The 20,769-nt window shown below is 42.6% G+C and overlaps 2 protein-coding genes across 2 annotated transcripts in view; one reads left to right on the forward strand and one right to left on the reverse strand.

Moving 5' to 3' along the window:
* The window catches only part of LOC137273149 (breast cancer type 2 susceptibility protein-like), an 80,679-nt gene extending 72,027 nt beyond the window's left edge, over positions 1-8,652 (forward strand). Inside the window, exons 26-28 of the mRNA XM_067805622.1 lie at positions 4,201-4,386; positions 4,860-4,955; positions 7,456-8,652. Coding sequence (XP_067661723.1) covers positions 4,201-4,386; positions 4,860-4,955; positions 7,456-7,731 — 558 coding nt within the window. The 3' untranslated portion in view covers positions 7,732-8,652. The remainder of the gene's footprint in view (positions 1-4,200; positions 4,387-4,859; positions 4,956-7,455) is intronic.
* LOC137273152 (cytochrome P450 3A6-like) lies at positions 8,621-20,769 on the reverse strand. The gene is made up of 12 exons (XM_067805628.1): positions 20,621-20,769; positions 18,311-18,504; positions 17,689-17,768; positions 16,792-16,926; positions 15,958-16,070; positions 15,563-15,678; positions 15,024-15,136; positions 14,261-14,406; positions 13,277-13,398; positions 10,675-10,847; positions 9,677-9,790; positions 8,621-9,241 (listed from the first exon to the last, which is right to left on the reverse strand). Exons 2-12 carry the CDS (start codon positions 18,485-18,487, stop codon positions 8,977-8,979), a joined length of 1,554 nt encoding a protein of 517 aa, XP_067661729.1. The 5' UTR covers positions 18,488-18,504; positions 20,621-20,769; the 3' UTR covers positions 8,621-8,976.

Here is a 20,769-nt window from a genome sequence, read left to right on the forward strand (position 1 = left end):
ACCTTCCATTCTGTGCTGATACAGACTCTACCAGGTCAAGCACTTTATACAGGAAGTGGGCAGATGTTACCTTCCATTCTGTGCTGATACAGACTCTACCAGGTCAAGCACTTTATACAGGAAGTGGGCAGATGTTACCTTCCATTCTGTGCTGATACAGACTCTACCAGTTCAAGCACTTTATACAGGAAGTGGGCAGATGTTACCTTCCATTCTGTGCTGATACAGACTCTACCAGTTCAAGCACTTTATACAGGAAGTGGGCAGATGTTACCTTCCATTCTGTGCTGATACAGACTCTACCAGGTCAAGCACTTTATACAGCAAGTGGGCAGATGTTACCTTCCATTCTGTGCTGATACAGACTCTACCAGGTCAAGCACTTTATACAGCAAGTGGGCAGATGTTACCTTCCATTCTGTGCTGATACAGACTCTACCAGTTCAAGCACTTTATACAGGAAGTGGGCAGATGTTACCTTCCATTCTGTGCTGATACAGACTCTACCAGGTCAAGCACTTTATACAGGAAGTGGGCAGATGTTACCTTCCATTCTGTGCTGATACAGACTCTACCAGGTCAAGCACTTTATACAGAAAGTGGGCAGATGTTACCTTCCATTCTGTGCTGATACAGACTCTACCAGGTCAAGCACTTTATACAGAAAGTGGGCAGATGTTACCTTCCATTCTGTGCTGATACAGACTCTACCAGGTCAAGCACTTTATACAGGAAGTGGGCAGATGTTACCTTCCATTCTGTGCTGATACAGACTCTACCAGGTCAAGCACTTTATACAGGAAGTGGGCAGATGTTACCTTCCATTCTGTGCTGATACAGACTCTACCAGGTCAAGCACTTTATACAGGAAGTGGGCAGATGTTACCTTCCATTCTGTGCTGATACAGACTCTACCAGGTCAAGCACTTTATACAGGAAGTGGGCAGATGTTACCTTCCATTCTGTGCTGATACAGACTCTACCAGGTCAAGCACTTTATACAGGAAGTGGGCAGATGTTACCTTCCATTCTGTGCTGATACAGACTCTACCAGGTCAAGCACTTTATACAGGAAGTGGGCAGATGTTACCTTCCATTCTGTGCTGATACAGACTCTACCAGTTCAAGCACTTTATACAGGAAGTGGGCAGATGTTACCTTCCATTCTGTGCTGATACAGACTCTACCAGGTCAAGCACTTTATACAGGAAGTGGGCAGATGTTACCTTCCATTCTGTGCTGATACAGACTCTACCAGGTCAAGCACTTTATACAGGAAGTGGGCAGATGTTACCTTCCATTCTGTGCTGATACAGACTCTACCAGTTCAAGCACTTTATACAGGAAGTGGGCAGATGTTACCTTCCATTCTGTGCTGATACAGACTCTACCAGTTCAAGCACTTTATACAGGAAGTGGGCAGATGTTACCTTCCATTCTGTGCTGATACAGACTCTACCAGGTCAAGCACTTTATACAGCAAGTGGGCAGATGTTACCTTCCATTCTGTGCTGATACAGACTCTACCAGGTCAAGCACTTTATACAGCAAGTGGGCAGATGTTACCTTCCATTCTGTGCTGATACAGACTCTACCAGTTCAAGCACTTTATACAGGAAGTGGGCAGATGTTACCTTCCATTCTGTGCTGATACAGACTCTACCAGGTCAAGCACTTTATACAGGAAGTGGGCAGATGTTACCTTCCATTCTGTGCTGATACAGACTCTACCAGGTCAAGCACTTTATACAGAAAGTGGGCAGATGTTACCTTCCATTCTGTGCTGATACAGACTCTACCAGGTCAAGCACTTTATACAGAAAGTGGGCAGATGTTACCTTCCATTCTGTGCTGATACAGACTCTACCAGGTCAAGCACTTTATACAGGAAGTGGGCAGATGTTACCTTCCATTCTGTGCTGATACAGACTCTACCAGGTCAAGCACTTTATACAGGAAGTGGGCAGATGTTACCTTCCATTCTGTGCTGATACAGACTCTACCAGGTCAAGCACTTTATACAGGAAGTGGGCAGATGTTACCTTCCATTCTGTGCTGATACAGACTCTACCAGGTCAAGCACTTTATACAGGAAGTGGGCAGATGTTACCTTCCATTCTGTGCTGATACAGACTCTACCAGGTCAAGCACTTTATACAGGAAGTGGGCAGATGTTACCTTCCATTCTGTGCTGATACAGACTCTACCAGGTCAAGCACTTTATACAGGAAGTGGGCAGATGTTACCTTCCATTCTGTGCTGATACAGACTCTACCAGGTCAAGCACTTTATACAGGAAGTGGGCAGATGTTACCTTCCATTCTGTGCTGATACAGACTCTACCAGGTCAAGCACTTTATACAGGAAGTGGGCAGATGTTACCCTCCATTCTGTGCTGATACAGACTCTACCAGGTCAAGCACTTTATACAGGAAGTGGGCAGATGTTACCTTCCATTCTGTGCTGATACAGACTCTACCAGGTCAAGCACTTTATACAGGAAGTGGGCAGATGTTACCTTCCATTCTGTGTTGATACAGACTCTACCAGGTCAAGCACTTTATACAGGAAGTGGGCAGATGTTACCTTCCATTCTGTGCTGATACAGACTCTACCAGGTCAAGCACTTTATACAGGAAGTGGGCAGATGTTACCTTCCATTCTGTGCTGATACAGACTCTACCAGTTCAAGCACTTTATACAGGAAGTGGGCAGATGTTACCTTCCATTCTGTGCTGATACAGACTCTACCAGGTCAAGCACTTTATACAGGAAGTGGGCAGATGTTACCTTCCATTCTGTGCTGATACAGACTCTACCAGGTCAAGCACTTTATACAGGAAGTGGGCAGATGTTACCTTCCATTCTGTGCTGATACAGACTCTACCAGGTCAAGCACTTTATACAGGAAGTGGGCAGATGTTACCTTCCATTCTGTGCTGATACAGACTCTACCAGGTCAAGCACTTTATACAGGAAGTGGGCAGATGTTACTTTCCATTCTGTGCTGATACAGACTCTACCAGGTCAAGCACTTTATACAGGAAGTGGGCAGATGTTACCTTCCATTCTGTGCTGATACAGACTCTACCAGGTCAAGCACTTTATACAGGATGTGGGCAGATGTTACCTTCCATTCTGTGCTGATACAGACTCTACCAGGTCAAGCACTTTATACAGGAAGTGGGCAGATGTTACCTTCCATTCTGTGCTGATACAGACTCTACCAGTTCAAGCACTTTATACAGGAAGTGGGCAGATGTTACCTTCCATTCTGTGCTGATACAGACTCTACCAGTTCAAGCACTTTATACAGGAAGTGGGCAGATGTTACCTTCCATTCTGTGCTGATACAGACTCTACCAGTTCAAGCACTTTATACAGGAAGTGGGCAGATGTTACCTTCCATTCTGTGCTGATACAGACTCTACCAGGTCAAGCACTTTATACAGGAAGTGGGCAGATGTTACCTTCCATTCTGTGCTGATACAGACTCTACCAGGTCAAGCACTTTATACAGGATGTGGGCAGATGTTACCTTCCATTCTGTGCTGATACAGACTCTACCAGGTCAAGCACTTTATACAGGAAGTGGGCAGATGTTACCTTCCATTCTGTGCTGATACAGACTCTACCAGTTCAAGCACTTTATACAGGAAGTGGGCAGATGTTACCTTCCATTCTGTGCTGATACAGACTCTACCAGTTCAAGCACTTTATACAGGAAGTGGGCAGATGTTACCTTCCATTCTGTGCTGATACAGACTCTACCAGGTCAAGCACTTTATACAGGAAGTGGGCAGATGTTACCTTCCATTCTGTGCTGATACAGACTCTACCAGTTCAAGCACTTTATACAGCAAGTGCATCATGTTTTCTTTCGTTCACTGTCATTTTTCAGTCCAGATTTACATTATAGAATCATTGCATCTTTATCACTGCATGTTCCAACGTGTCATTTAAAGTGCCCATTAAACACACAAAAGTTGCATTTATGTTAGAGTATGAATGACCTCACAATGTTTAAGTTTATAGGTGACTACCAAATATTAAGGTGTTCCCATACTTTTTGTTTGTAGCATATTTCAATAGCCAGCCCTATTAGATGATGGCTAGGCCATTCAGTTGACATTTATTTGCCCTGAAATACTATTCAAACAGAAATTCACTAAGCTGTGCATTTATTAATCTGTGTCACAGAGTTTTGGCCTGGAGGATCATTTGGTGGCTGGGAAGAGTATTGTCGCCACCAACCTCATTCTTAAGTGGTCTCGTGGTTCTGGTCCTGTCTCGGCCGATGCCTGCAGTGAAGTGACCCGCTTCTCCTCCATGACCAAGATGTCTGACCACAGGAAGTATCTGGCCAGGTTCACGAGCTTCAAACAGGTACAAGACGTCACTCAAACAAACTTTACATGAGATGAGTACTGAACAAGGTGGGGTAGTTCTGGAGGTTCAGGTGCTTGCTTATCATTCCCTTATATTGTGCAAGTCACATGATTCTTCCTGGTTTGCTGATAGACTTCGAAAAGCAACATTAGCCCACACTCACTCATTGTCTTTCTTAATTCTGAGTCATATCTTACATATTTCAAAAATGTCTCCATTGAGACTGATGAGGTAATAGTCATTTTGCAGACAGCAACAGCAGCGTAACATTCCATCAATGTCATGATAGTGTTTGTTTAACTAACCAAGTTCTCACATTTCTGATTTCCACATAGAAGTGTGTTCAGCTCTTTCCTTCTGTATGAAAGTTCATTGGGCAGGAATATTTTTAAGAGTGGTATAAAACTGCATCATTAACTCAGTCATTACCATCTTGCATGTTTATGTTCAAGTTTCTGATCACCTTTCAGGCCGAGAAGAACAAGTTCCTGGCTGCAGCCAGAGAGAAACTCAGTGAACATGAGAGGAAGTCACAGGCTCCCCAAACACAACTAGCAACTCCCGAGGTGGGTATCCATAGCAACTAGTCTTTATATGATTCAACTGTGTAACAAACCTTTCAGTGTCATGGGCATGATATCTGTGTATGAAACTCCTAAAAACACCAGGAAGCCCATCGGGCTGATGACTGAAAGATGTTGCTGGACCTGTGAACATGTAATCAGCCCTTTTTAAAAATAAGAAACTTAGGTAAGGTATTAAAATACTCTTATCAAAGAATTACTTATTGTGAGGTCAACTTAAACATATGCAAAAGCACATAAACAACACATAGCTTTGTGGTCCGTGTTGTTTCATTCAGTGTCGCTGCCCTGTGAATGAGACAAACAGGCAAAGTCAGAATGGTCAGTATCTTTGGCAAGAATGGTCTCTACATGTTCTTCATGCAGTTAGCACAGGGGATTTGTAACTCGCCTTGTGAAAAGTAAACATGTGCAATAGCAAATTTAACAAAAACGACTTGGTCGCTAAAGGAATTTTTAGACCAATCTCGTTAAGAGTTAGAAAAAAAGGGTAGGCTGATCTGTGGAAGTTATGGTTTGATTGATCATGAACTATACATACAGACATCGTCAAGCTACCACAGTTTAACTATTTCAAAATATCATCCATAGTCAGAGACATGGTAAAATATATACCCATGGAAAATGAATTGGCCAACAGGGCCAGCTATAAAATAAAGTTGTAAGCGCGCAATGTAACTAGCAAGCAGCCAGCAGACACTATTTCATACACTGATGATATACTACTAAAGAAAAGAAAATGCATCAAACAGAGATGACACTAGTTAGTAGTCTAGCAGATTACGCAGAGATACCTTCCTTCCCTTGAAGGGAATCTCTAGTCAGTGAAGGTTAACTAGTTGTTTTTGTCTGGTGCTATGTCCACCGACATGTCCAAAAAAGGCTGACAAAGAAAATTGCAAGTTAAATGATATTCTTGAAGCTTTGAAGGAGCTAAAAGTGCAGAATAGTGACACAACAAGACATAGGTTAGATCCTTTAGACCATGATATCTGTTCTCTCAGACCCTTGACTAATGACTTTGAGGGCGTTGCTAGGCAATCGGGATGGCATTGTTCAGTGACCTTTGACCCTACTGCATGTGCACAGGATAGACATAGCAACAATGCAAGACAAACTGATGATATGTCAAGAGATAACTGAAGTCCTGACAGTATTCAACACAATAGTGCCCAGGTGCCGCTTTGGTACAAAGTGCAGTTTTGGATATTCAGGGAGAGTATCACATGATACCTGACACTGTAAATAATGTAAAACTCCCTGCAGATTTGAAAGTACCTGATTCCAAACAGGGTATTAAACGTGAGGATCAACAACATACAGCACTTGTAGCAAGGTGTGTGTGTTATAGTGAAACAACATTGAAACTTTTGTTTCAAGTGAATGATACAAGAAACCTCATGCAGGACACTTTGGTTAAACTATGTCATGTTAGCTCGCACAGATACGTTATCTGCATGAGGACCAGTTATCTCTGATAGTACAAGGCCAGTTTGACCACAATACTGCAGGGATATACAGGACATTGCAGAGAAATACATGTTCAATTACTGAGGAATCCTTGTAACACTACCACCATTGCGGCTGCTTTCAGGCCACCACAAAGCAGCAGGTTCAGCTGAAGGGGTGGTTATGTCCAAGGTTACCAAAGCTCAGGGTGTAGATTTTAGCACACTTGCCAGAACAGACCATCCTTTCAAAAGAACACTTCTTGGTGGGATCAGGGTGATGGATGGGTGATAAATTATGACAAATCATCTCTCACGCCTAGTAATTAAAAGGGAATTTCTCCGGTTCTTGGTGGACTGTCGGACCAAACAGCATGCCTGTTCTAAAGGTTCTGAATCACAAAGTGAGAAGGTTGAAGAAGGGCATTCGGAGAACCATATATGCCCCTTACATTGGGGCTATACATTTATCATGCCTTGCAGGCCATGTATCTCTGTCTGTAGAGTATTATTTCCAGGAAACCTGAAGCTTAGATCAGTTTATAGGCTTCTTGCGAGCAAAGACACATGGGAATCAACATTAGTCTGGACACATGATAGCATTTCAGATTTGAAATAGTGGGTAAGCGCCATGGATTCCTGGAACGGTTCCACTATGCTTGTGAGAATGTTCAACAGACAGCTTGAAACGGCAGTCATTCTACTCATGGATCATTTTCTCTACAAACTTAAGTAAATGTTACGCAACATGTCGAGACATCACAGATACAGCGTCGCCAAAGTGAGAGATGAGTTACTACCACCATTGCATCCAGCAGTTTTGACAAAAATCATTTGTGAATAAATTTCTGGATATATGCTAGGCTGAGTATTTCATAAGAAAGGCAAAACTCTATTTCTCTTATGTATTTTTGTACTGGAACACACAAAGAAAATTCAGTAAGTAAAAGGTTAAAAAGCATATCACAGACCAACTAGCAAGTGACATGTTCTGACGGCAGTCACCATAAACTCACTCATATTTGTTTTCACAGAAATATTTCTCCGATATTCCCTCGGAGTGCCTCCAGAAACTCTTCTCACCAATGGATGACCAGGGAGAAAAACTCTCAAAGGGGGATAATTCTGCAACACCAGATCATGTAGTGAAGAAAAGACGGTCAATTCTCCGAGAGAAGTCAGCCAAACTGATGGCATATGGTTCTCCGCATCCCCTCTCACCCATCAGCTGTCCAATATCACCTGCTGTGGCCAGGGCTTTCAAACTGCCGTCTGGACTTGCCAAAAATATGAAGAATTCCTTCAACTGATGTGAGTGTCTGTTCCTTACAGAGATCTTGCTAGGAACACAATTAAGATTTACATGGACTTTCATTAGAGCTAAGGTCATTTTATGAGACAGTTTCCTAGGAAACCAAAGAATGAAGTCTTTATCTATAGTTATTCAATTATTCCAGTGTTATTTATAAACCAAAGATTGTTCCAAATATGTGTGTGTGATGGGGTTGCCTTGTGGTCAAAACGTTTCACCCCGAAGGTTTGATTCCCCACATCAGTACAATGTGTGAAGCCCATTTCTGCCGTGATATTGCCACAATATTTGCTAAAAGCAGCATAACCCTATAGTCACACAGTTCATAGATCTGTCAAGACGTGGGTGCTATTACACAAAACAATCTCAGTACCACGACTATTGTAAATCTGTGTGAGAGTAGCAATCACCATTTTGTACAAAGGCACAGATTGTCATCAACACAACAATGATCAGGTATGTGCATTGTTCGTACTTGTGAATGTAGTATTATGAACAAAGTGTAGAGAAATCTTAATGACTGAATGCTGATCATGAGTTCTAAATTTGAGTTGAGTAGTTTATCTGTAATTCCTTACAGCACAGTCACTACAGCTCCTGATAATGACAGTACTTGATAAACAACATAATTACACTATCCGTGAAACAGTGTCCAAGTTTACTTACTAAAATTAAGTTTGTCCAAACATAGAAAATTTGTAGTCCTAGGAATCAGAATTATCCTTGAAGGCCCTTTTTCTAATGTTATATTAATGTGTAAAGGTCGTCTGGCTTTTCTGTAAGAAAGAAGTGTGTGTTGTTTAACAAAACTGTAGCAAGCACCTGTTGAGTTGGCTGTCTGAATGTTACTTTAAATTGTTCCATGTTACAAAAATTACAAACTTTAATGTTGTTGAAAATAAATATTTTATTTGTTGCACTTGTTGAGTATTTACAAGTATTAATCCCTGAGAGATCTAACGCACTGGGCCCAGTGGAATGTTTCATTTCAGGAGACATCAAAAACGTACATACATTTGTAATTGCAGTGTATGAAATAAGGCCTGTCTGACCACCCAACATGGTGTAGATTTATAGCTGGCCAGAGTGTTCAGTGGATGTGTTCAGCTGTGACACATTTGACTCATTCAGCACTTCAAGTGGTGGGTGTGTTCAGTCAGACATGTGACACACTCAGCACTACAAGAGGTGGGTGTGTTCAGATGTGATGTATGTAACACATTCATCACTACAAGAGGTGATGTCACACCCGTGACACATTCAGCACTAGAGGTGGGTGTGGCTGTATGGTCAGATATCTCACTGTTCTATATTTGTAGCCAGGAACCATGTCAAACTTGAAGTTGTTCAGTAAAGTAACAAGAATTGCCTTGGCTTCCATCATAGCAAAGCGGTGCCCAATACACATGTAGGGACCAGCAGTAAAGGGCTGGAATTTGTAAGGGTTGACCTCCTGGAGGAAGCGCTCAGGTCGAAAGGTTTCTGGATCCTCCCAGTTCTCAGGGTGTCTGCAGATGATGAATGAAATTAATCTTCAAGGTCACATGAACGAATCTGACACACCTCTCTGATGTTTTACATTCAGCAGTAAATTTCAACTCTTGAATACACAAACATATGGTTTTATTTATATACTACTCAAAAGATGTTAAAAACACCCTCTGTATAACCCACCTTAAGATGGCCATGCCAAGACAGACAATTCAAGCCTTGTCATGACCTCACCTGTGCAGACCCTGAATACCGATAAAAAAATATGGTTCTGGATGGAAACACATGGTGTCACCATTCACCTATGCAGACCCCCAATTATGATGCCAAATACGGTACCAGGTGAGAACACCTGGAGTCGCCATTGAACTAGGCAGCCACCAAGCCCTCCTCTCCCTCAATACCGATGCTAACGATGAACCCACATGGAGACCCCTGGTGTCACCACTCACCTATGCAGGCCCCCAATGCCGATCCCAACGATGGTCCCAGCTGGGATGAAGTAGCCTCCCAGGTTGTCATCACTTCTTGCCCGACGGAACAGAGCAGATGCTGGTGGATACAATCTGACGATGAAGACAGCATGTTTAGTAGCTCCTGCTGGAATCTCTCTCTTCACACTGAACATTATGGGAAGTTAAAGATGTATGTCCACTGACAGCAGACTGGGACCTGACGTTTTTCACAAACATTGTACAGCCGTAATCCAGCTGAAGCACATGGTCATGACATAGTCACACTTGTACAATCAAGTCTGCCTTTATCAGAGATTTCTTATGGAAAGGAATTTGTCGCTTCTATTTTCTTTGTACCTTCAGCTGCTGTATGTGTACATGAAGTTTTGTCAAAACCCTGAGAGTATGAAAAACCCTCACATTCCACACAATCTGGTACCAGATTTCAATATACAAAAATGGTACCATTTTACATGGTCAGAACAAAATGACGGACCAGTCAGTCAGACTGTTTGTACAAATAAGCATCTATATCAGGTCCCCTGTTCCAATTCATGACATTGATCAATATTTACATTCAATTTTAATAATCAAACCTGTACATGGGAGACAATTTAGAAGCAGGCTGTATTTTCATGTGAACATCATTAACAGCTTTTACAGAAAACATACTCATGAAATAGATTATATTTCAATTTCACAGTTTAAGTTTGTTCAGTAGAACTTGGTCTCTGAAGACAAATTAAACTTGCAAAATGTCATAATGTGGGACACCCTACATAAATTTCGAATATGGAAAACTCACAACTTGTCATACTAGCATTTCACCCAAAAAGGTCACTTCCATATAGCTAAAATATTACCAAGTGTGGCATAAAACTAAACTCACGTACTCACTCACTCCTGTGATAAACATGATATATAAACCACAATAATTTCATGTTTGACTGGAAGGCAGCCAGTGCTCTACGTATGAAGCTGCTTGCTGTTCTCACCTGAGAGACTCCTTCACTACACAGTTAAGGAAAGTCATCTTGTCAAGCATCTTGCTGGTCAGCTGACATGAAGACGGTGTCAGTAGGGACTGAATCTCTGACCGCAACTTGTCCTGGACGGCAGGGTACTCTCCCAGCAGCAACAGTGTCCACGTCAGCAGGGTGCTGGTGGTCTGAGAGAGAGGAATGGAGTGTAAGTGGACAGTTGTAACTCTCCCAGCTTCGACAGTGTCCACGTCAGCAGGGTGCTGGTGGTCTGCGAGAGAGGAATGGAGTGTAAGTGGACAGTTGTAACTCTCCCAGCAGCATCAGTGTCCACGTCAGCAGGGTGCTGGTGGTCTGTGAGAGAGGAATGGAGTGTAAGTGGACAGTTGTAACTCTCCCAGCTTCGACAGTGTCCACGTCAGCAGGGTGCTGGTGGTCTGTGAGAGAGGAATGGAGTGTAAGTGGACAGTTGTAACTCTCCCAGCTTCGACAGTGTCCACGTCAGCAGGGTGCTGGTGGTCTGTGAGAGAGGAATGGAGTGTAAGTGGACAGTTGTAACTCTCCCAGCAGCAACAGTGTCCACGTCAGCAGGGTGCTGGTGGTCTGTGAGAGAGGAATGGAGTGTAAGTGGACAGTTGTAACTCTCCCAGCTTCGACAGTGTCCACGTCAGCAGGGTGCTGGTGGTCTGTGAGAGAGGAATGGAGTGTAAGTGGACAGTTGTAACTCTCCCAGCTTCGACAGTGTCCACGTCAGCAGGGTGCTGGTGGTCTGTGAGAGAGGAATGGAGTGTAAGTGGACAGTTGTAACTCTCCCAGCTTCGACAGTGTCCACGTCAGCAGGGTGCTGGTGGTCTGTGAGAGAGGAATGGAGTGTAAGTGGACAGTTGTAACTCTCCCAGCTTCGACAGTGTCCACGTCAGCAGGGTGCTGGTGGTCTGTGAGAGAGGAATGGAGTGTAAGTGGACAGTTGTAACTCTCCCAGCTTCGACAGTGTCCACGTCAGCAGGGTGCTGGTGGTCTGAGAGAGAGGAATGGAGTGTAAGTGGACAGTTGTAACTCTCCCAGCTTCGACAGTGTCCACGTCAGCAGGGTGCTGGTGGTCTGTGAGAGAGGAATGGAGTGTAAGTGGACAGTTGTAACTCTCCCAGCTTCGACAGTGTCCACGTCAGCAGGGTGCTGGTGGTCTGTGAGAGAGGAATGGAGTGTAAGTGGACAGTTGTAACTCTCCCAGCTTCGACAGTGTCCACGTCAGCAGGGTGCTGGTGGTCTGTGAGAGAGGAATGGAGTGTAAGTGGACAGTTGTAACTCTCCCAGCTTCGACAGTGTCCACGTCAGCAGGGTGCTGGTGGTCTGTGAGAGAGGAATGGAGTGTAAGTGGACAGTTGTAACTCTCCCAGCAGCAACAGTGTCCACGTCAGCAGGGTGCTGGTGGTCTGTGAGAGAGGAATGGAGTGTAAGTGGACAGTTGTAACTCTCCCAGCTTCGACAGTGTCCACGTCAGCAGGGTGCTGGTGGTCTGTGAGAGAGGAATGGAGTGTAAGTGGACAGTTGTAACTCTCCCAGCAGCAACAGTGTCCACGTCAGCAGGGTGCTGGTGGTCTGTGAGAGAGGAATGGAGTGTAAGTGGACAGTTGTAACTCTCCCAGCTTCGACAGTGTCCACGTCAGCAGGGTGCTGGTGGTCTGTGAGAGAGGAATGGAGTGTAAGTGGACAGTTGTAACTCTCCCAGCAGCAACAGTGTCCACGTCAGCAGGGTGCTGGTGGTCTGTGAGAGAGGAATGGAGTGTAAGTGGACAGTTGTAACTCTCCCAGCTTCGACAGTGTCCACGTCAGCAGGGTGCTGGTGGTCTGTGAGAGAGGAATGGAGTGTAAGTGGACAGTTGTAACTCTCCCAGCTTCGACAGTGTCCACGTCAGCAGGGTGCTGGTGGTCTGTGAGAGAGGAATGGAGTGTAAGTGGACAGTTGTAACTCTCCCAGCTTCGACAGTGTCCACGTCAGCAGGGTGCTGGTGGTCTGTGAGAGAGGAATGGAGTGTAAGTGGACAGTTGTAACTCTCCCAGCTTCGACAGTGTCCACGTCAGCAGGGTGCTGGTGGTCTGTGAGAGAGGAATGGAGTGTAAGTGGACAGTTGTAACTCTCCCAGCTTCGACAGTGTCCACGTCAGCAGGGTGCTTGAAGTCTAAGCAAGAAAAGTAAATTGTAAAAGTGGAAGCTAGTACTCCTCCAGCAGTATCATCTTCCATGTCAGAAAGGTGCTAGAAGTTTATGTGAGAGTGTAAAACTATATAAGTGGATTGCAGCAGCAGCAGCAACAACAACATTATCCACATCACAACACAGTGCTGGTGGTCTGAGAGTTACAGAGGTACAGCATGGAAGTGGACAGCTGCAACTCAACCACAACCAGTAGTGTCCAGGGCCTAGATTTACAAAGCTCTCTTAGTCACACATTACCATTAACTTACGACTATCTTTGTGCTAAGAGAACTTCGAAAATGTATGCCCAGGTCTGTAAGGTGCTGTGAGTGCCTTGGAAAGGGTTACAGTGAGGCATGGACAACTCCAGCAGTCACTGTTTACTTCCGTAGACATCACACCTTGGCAGTCTGAACTCACCTCGAACCCCGCAAAGAGGAATCCAGCAATCTGATCAAAGATCACTTTGTCCTCTAGACATTTGCCATTCTCATCCTTTGCCTGGAACAGAATGGACAGCAGGTCTCCCTTATGCTCCACTCCTGAAACCCAGATGCACAGCTGTCCAGCATCAAAGTCAAATTGCACAGTTCTACAAACAATGATTAACCATAACTTGCCTACATTCCACAAACAAATAATCAAGTTTCTCCTCTACAAACATCAGATGATGAACTAAGACAAATAACCATATGCATCCAAAAACATTGCTACACATACAACCTGTCACCAATGATCAAATAAGCACATTTAATGTAAGATACGTTTTCTTTTATAAAAGATCTTTGGTCAGAAGAACAAAACAGTTCCTGAAAGAGATGGACAAAGCAGTACTTCGGGTAGACAGACAAAGCTATATTTCAAGGAAACAAAACAGTTGTTGAAGAAGATAGACAAAGCAGTTGTCTAAGGTGGACAAAAAAGTTTTTGAAGAAGGACAAAGCACTTCTTGAAGGAGATGTACAAAACAGTTGTTGAAGAAGGTGGACAAGGGCACTGAAGAAAATGGACATGTCAACTGTCGAATAAGATGGACAAAGGAATTGTTAAAGAACATGGACAAAGGAATTGTTGAAGAAGATACACAAGAAAGTTGTCGAAAAAGATAGACACGACAGTTGTTGAATAAGATGAAAAAAGCAATTGTTGAAGACTGACAAAGCAATTGTTGAAGAAGATACACAAGAAAGTTGTCGAAAAAGATAGACACGACAGTTGTTGAATAAGATGAACAAAGCAATTGTTGAAAGACAGACAAGACAGTTGTGAAATAAGATGAACAAAGCAATTGTTGAAGAAGGTCAAAGCAATTGTTTAAGAAGATAAACAAGACAGCTGTCGAATAAGATCAACAAAGCAACTGTTGAAGACTGACAAGACAGTTGTTGAAGGTAAAGTGCTCACCCTGCCCCAACTGTGTGTTCTCCAGCTGGTTCCGCTTCTTACTGACCATGTTTGTGATGGCCGACACAAATGTCTTGTTGTCCTGCCACAGCTGACGGTTCTCTTTGGTCGGAAGTGAACGAAAGAATGGAATCATCTGCATCAATCTGGAATGTTGAAAGAATATACATAAATTCACCCAAAGGTTATCACCACAAGTAATGTTTGAGGGTTTCTGAATATATGTTACTCCTTTCTCTGTGCACTTGAAATGTGGGGTACCTGGAGTCATGTACACATCATTACATCAATGATTCCCTCTATCATCTCTGAAACTACTGAGGTAGGATCACCGATTGGAATTCTAGTATGTGGAGTTCATATGCATAAATATGTGAGAAATGACGTGAAGTTTACATGTTATCACGCCATACACAAAAACATTCTTCAAACTAGCAACAATTTGTCGGTTTGAATATTTTGCTCTTTACCACATGTCCAAAAATCAACACAGGGTGCTGAGGGTCTGGTATTAAAATGAAATTCCATGCAAATAACTGGAATAGGTCTTCCTGTAAATCCTGAATGAATTCTGTCCAGAAATCACTGACAGGATGAGCACAAGTTCAATCTTAAGACAGTTTCTCTTTGCGGGTTTAGTGCATTGTGCAAACAGTTATGTGGGGTATAATCATGATAATGGTTTTGCAGTTTGATGATTTAAGAGGCCTGATTTATAACCCCTGTTTCACTGATCTGGTACTGAAACACTGACTTAACCAACCTGATTCTACTACCCTGAAGTATTCTTCTAAAACTCTGGACTCCAGCAGCTGTTGGGCTCTCCAAAGCATGCAGCTGGTAGTCGAACCCACACTCACAGATCAGGTCCAGGGTCTGAATTACATAGCAACCAGAGATAGGGTTCACAACATGGAAGCATGTTAGACAAGGGGACCACTCATTGGGTTCACAGCATGTCAGACAAGGGGACCAGTCATTGGGTTCACAACACAGAAGTAAGTCAGTCAAAGGTACCAGTTACTGGGTTCACAATATTGATACATGTCAGACATAGGGACAAGTTATTGGGCTCACAACATGGAAGCATGTCAGAGAAGGGGACCAGTCACTGGATTCTCAACAATGCAACAGTTGTTATCCTTTATGCCTATTTTGAAGCAGTTATTTTGACCTCCCATCAACCAAACATCAGTCAAATACCACAAAATGTACAGATAAATATACCAAACTAAGCCCTTAGCAGTCTGTCGCTGTCCTATTTCAAGGCATCTGTTCTAATATTATCATCTCCAGCCTTACCAGCCTCATCATCATCATCTGAGCATCCACCTGAGCCATGTCACCCTGCTGTCCTATGGCAGCGTCCCACATGGCGACAACCTTCTGTGTGTGTTTCACAAACGTTGGTAGGAAGCCTACAGAACAACACACTTTCATCAATACGTCGAAAGGGAACATGCATGGGGATATCTAAACTTGCTGCATGAACAGTTCTAGAAGGTTATCAGGAGTCCAATAAAGCCAAGTAAGCAGCATTATCACTGCTTCATCTTGACAGTTTCTCACACAGTAGCAGGCGTTCAAGTCAGTTTTCACTTAAGGCTATGTGAGAATTACTCATGTAAATATCCTCTCTCTACAGTTACCCAACCATAGCATCACGTGCCTCAGATGGGGTTCAAACAGTCACCTACTTTCAACTGTGTTCAATGAGAAGGCAGGGTTCATAAGCTTCCTCAGGGCAACATGCTCATCTCTGTCCGTGAACAACACGAATCTTGGGGCCAGACGACGGATAGTAAAGCCCCTGCAACAACCAAGATAGTTATTCTTGATACTGCGACACAAGATCTAACATCGAAACTTGCTGGTATCTTTTAATGAGTGCACTGAACTTCCACCACATCGATGTTGGCTAGCTGGGTGCATAATGATGCACTCAGAATTAATTTCCTGGTACATGACACTGATCAGTAATGGATTGGGTTTTTTTTTTTTTTGTTTGTTGTTTAAAGTCGCACACAGCAATATTCCAGCTGTACTCCATCTATCTACATAAATGTGATACGATGACATATCAACCAAGTCAGCAAATTTCCAACATATTATTTTCCTGTATTACATTCTCATGGTAATGACTTTGTATTCAGATCAATGGAATTGTCTCGTACTTGGAATTCTTGTGCCTGCATGTGATTTCCACTTCTGAAGAGAAGCATGGGTAATCAGCTCACTTGGCAGTTATAGCAAATCATTGTATGAGCCGAATAAGAATCTGGTGATCATGACCCATGTACCCATGTGTACATAGGGTACAAAAACTCAAGATATCATGGTTTCCAGCCATTCAATCTTCCTGATGCGAGCCCCCCCACCAATGTAAGTGTGCTCTCTTCCATATCCTCCCCTAATCACATTGCAATTGTTACCCCTTTACCGCACCAATGACATGACACACTCAGATCTAACAGCCAGGGACCAAGGCCATTGTCAGATAAAATCCTGAATGATCCTTCCCTGTGACTTACGATGAAAGTCTGCTATAGTTCCTGCTGTTGGTGACGCTGATGTACTTGACAATTTCAGGATCGGAAACCAGGACACGTCCCTCACCGTACAGGAAGTAGTAGCGAATGATGCGAGACTTATACGTCTTCATCCATCTGGTGACATGCAGACACATTTGCCATTTGAGTCCACAGTAAGCACTGTGACATAAGTATTATTAAGCAAGCATACTTGTGGAATGAGATCATCCATGAGTATCCTGCAATCCAACAACAATGGCCAGGGTTTCATGGACTGATCTAATCACCATTTACATATTTATATAAATAGTGAGCGAGTTTAGTTTTACATCATTTTTAGAAATATAACAGCAAATTCACAGCAGAGGGACACTAGAAATGAGGTTCACACATTGTATCCATGTGGGGGATAGAACCCGGGTCCTCAGCGTGACATGCAAACACTTTATCCGCCAGGTTACCCCCAAACCACTTATCTCCTTCCCGTTCATTCTTATCATATCCTACCACACATTCATTAACTACAAGTAACTATGCATACACCTTATCATTCAGCATGACATAATTAATGAAAACATCATACGATATCCCACTGTTCCAAATATGAATGGCAGCAGAGAAAATTTCCAATTTATCAGTTTTCCAGTATGCACTATTCAATTTTATATGAAAGAAAGTCCTTAGCTGCCATAGTCATTCGGAATAAGTCCCCTCATGTGGTACATTAGTTTTAGAGTGAGCAAACCAAAGTCCAGAAGACCTTAAGCCTGAAACTACCACACTTAGATTGCCATCTACTTTCCATGATCAACACATTTGCCTTTTCAATAATGTCCCAAACACTGTCTGCCAGAAACACTGTCTCTCTCACTCAGAGCACAAGGTCTGTCCACTTACTCAATGGTGTTGGTCATGGGTTCTGCTCGGAGAGCATCAAACATGTTTCCTACGATGGGCTTGTACGGCGGACCAGGTATCTGCAGGGAGGAGAGGACATTTGTTGAGATGTATGCACTGTCTTGTATAGGAGAAGTCATTTTTATAGTCACCTTAACTTTTAATTTAGAATTTAAATTTGCATTAAGAAATAATGTTAAATTAAACATTAATGTTTCTTCATTGTTCCTGTAGTCTGTGACACAGCATGTCGTATTCCAGTTATAGAATTGTTACTGACCTCACATCTCATATGTAAGACCTGTTAGAACTGGTGTTCAGTAAACCATGCTTGTCGTAAGACGTAACTAATGGAACAGGTGGTCAGACTCTCTGACTGGGTTGACACATGTCATCATATCCCAATCCTCATGTTGTTGATCAATGGATTGTCTGGTCCAAACTCAGTTATTACAGATCGCCACCAAATAGCTGAAATATTGGTAAGTGTGGCATACTGGTCAATTAGGTCAATATAACCCGAGAGCTGATCTGTTATGGCAATGGTCAGTTTTCACAAGACAAATGAGCTCTTAAGACTGAGTCAGCTGGTCACTTTTCCCAATGTACTCTACAGTATTACCTGTCTGAGTGGCGAGAGAAAGGGCTTGACTAGCACTTTGTACACAAGCCATGTGCTGCCCCCTACTGTCAAGTACACTCCCACATCTCGCCACGTCACCCCTTGGTTCAGTCGGATGTACACATCTCTCAGCCATTCCATCGTGCATTCCATGACTGTGTTGGAGGAAGCGGCCATTGATGGTATACTCTGTACTGAAAACAATATCATATAGAAATACAGTGCTGAGAGGTGATCAAATTGGTTAACAGAATACATGAAAAGGTGATAATAAGCCTTACATATGGTACACTGCAAATTACAATATGTAAAGAAATATAGTCAGGGACACTGGGGTGAAATTGTCATGTACATACAGTGTTATTAACACTGTTATTTCTCCTGTGCATTTGTTTAGAAGCAGTTCTATATTCATTGAAACTTGAACAAACAATCCAGTGATCAACATCAAGAGCATAAGGTAGTGGTCTAATGACACCATGGACATCAGTCTATATCAGCTGGCACTGAGAATCACAGGGCATGAAGATGCAGAGCTGCACATGAAACCAAAACATGTAATCCCCATATAAAACATGTGAAACTGATGCTTCAAAACATGTAATCCCCATATAAAACATGTGAAACTGATGCTTCAAAACATGTAATCCCCATATAAAACATGTGAAACTGATGCTTCAAAACATGTAATCCCCATATAAAACATGTGAAACTGATGCTTCAAAACATGTAATCCCCATATAAAACATGTGACACTGATGCTTCAAAACATGTAATCCCCATATAAATCATGTGACACTGATGCTTCAAAACATGTAATCCCCATATAAAACATGTGACACTGATGCTTCAAAACATGTAATCCCCATATAAAACATGTGACACTGATGCTTCAAAACATGTAATCCCCATATAAAACATGTGACACTGATGCTTCAAAACATGTAATCCCCATATAAAACATGTGACACTGATGCTTCAAAACATGTAATCCCCATATAAAACATGTGACACTGATGCTTCAAAACATGTAATCCCCATATAAAACATGTGAAACTGATGCTTCAAACCATGTAATCCCCATATAAAACATGTGAAACTGATGCTTCAAAACATGGCATCACTGTGTGAGGACTTCAACATGCTCACAGTGCTATAACACATGATGCTGTGCTGATTCAAAGACACCCTGTCACTCTTACATACAAGAACCTGATGATCTCCTGGGTACACAAAAGGTAGAAAGGCAGGTAAAACAATCATGGGCTGAGCTGTAAATGCATCCCGGATACTAGAGGAGATTTATTGGAACATATACTCAGAGATTATCGAGGATAAATTACAGATACATTTTTATCAATATGTGATTAAAATATATTAATGAAATATATTAAAAGATAAATGCTATTATGTATACTTTCATGTGACACAAATAAGATTTAGGTGCCATGATTTGATGGCTAAATAAGATATGCAAGTTGTTTCATCTGTCTATTTCACAGTGTAACATTTTATAACATGAATTTCAGTGAGGTCACAGTGACGTACCTGTGAAGATCAGAGCAAGAACTGTTTTTCAGCGACCAATGCTTGGGATAAGAGGCGACTACTGATTCACTTGTATGATCACATCCAAAATACATGGCTAATGATATTGATCACAGTGATTGTTTAGTCCAAACTCAATTATTTACAAGCAGCTGCCATGCAGGTGGAATATGAAGTGCAGCATCAATGCCAGCCAGCCAACACATAGTACACATCAGACAACAAATGTATAGGTGAAAATCACAGCTACTCTGCAGAAAACACAACAACTTTTGTACTTTGAACCCTTACTCACAATACTCATCAACCTGAATGTGTACCTGTTGTATCCAGGTAGTTAATGGGATTAAGACTATCTGCAGGCAGACTATACAGATGGAACAACTCTGTCCACGAATACTGCACCTGTGGCTGGTTAACAATACGCTCTATTGCAATACACTGATAGCAAACCCAGAACAAAAACATACGATGTCCCTTTTGACATATACCATGAACAGGTACCATGTCAGTTATCGCTCGTCCGACTTCACAATCTACACATTAAACTCTTGGTATGGTCTTCGGTGAATTTCTGCTTCCATTGAATTTCACCGTGACGTGTCTGCGCTTACCAATACCAGACCGCCAGTGATAACTTGATTGTGACTGTAATGGTGTTTCAGTGTTTACAAGTAAGTTCAAGTAACAAGATACTTGAAAATGCAGCCTCTAAGATCGAGTATTTCTGCATAAGACGAAATGAATAGATGATAAAATTACCTGGATATGTGCTAGATGCACCCAAACTCAAACTGAGTGCATGACATCAGCTGTGAGAAGTGTTTTCGCTTCCTCGTCACATACAGCAAACGGAACTCTCACCTGGTTCACAGTCCATGCCCAGCTGATCACAACAGATGTAAAAAGAC

Source organism: Haliotis asinina, chromosome 2 (assembly GCF_037392515.1).
Source record: "Haliotis asinina isolate JCU_RB_2024 chromosome 2, JCU_Hal_asi_v2, whole genome shotgun sequence".
NCBI lineage: Eukaryota > Metazoa > Mollusca > Gastropoda > Lepetellida > Haliotidae > Haliotis > Haliotis asinina.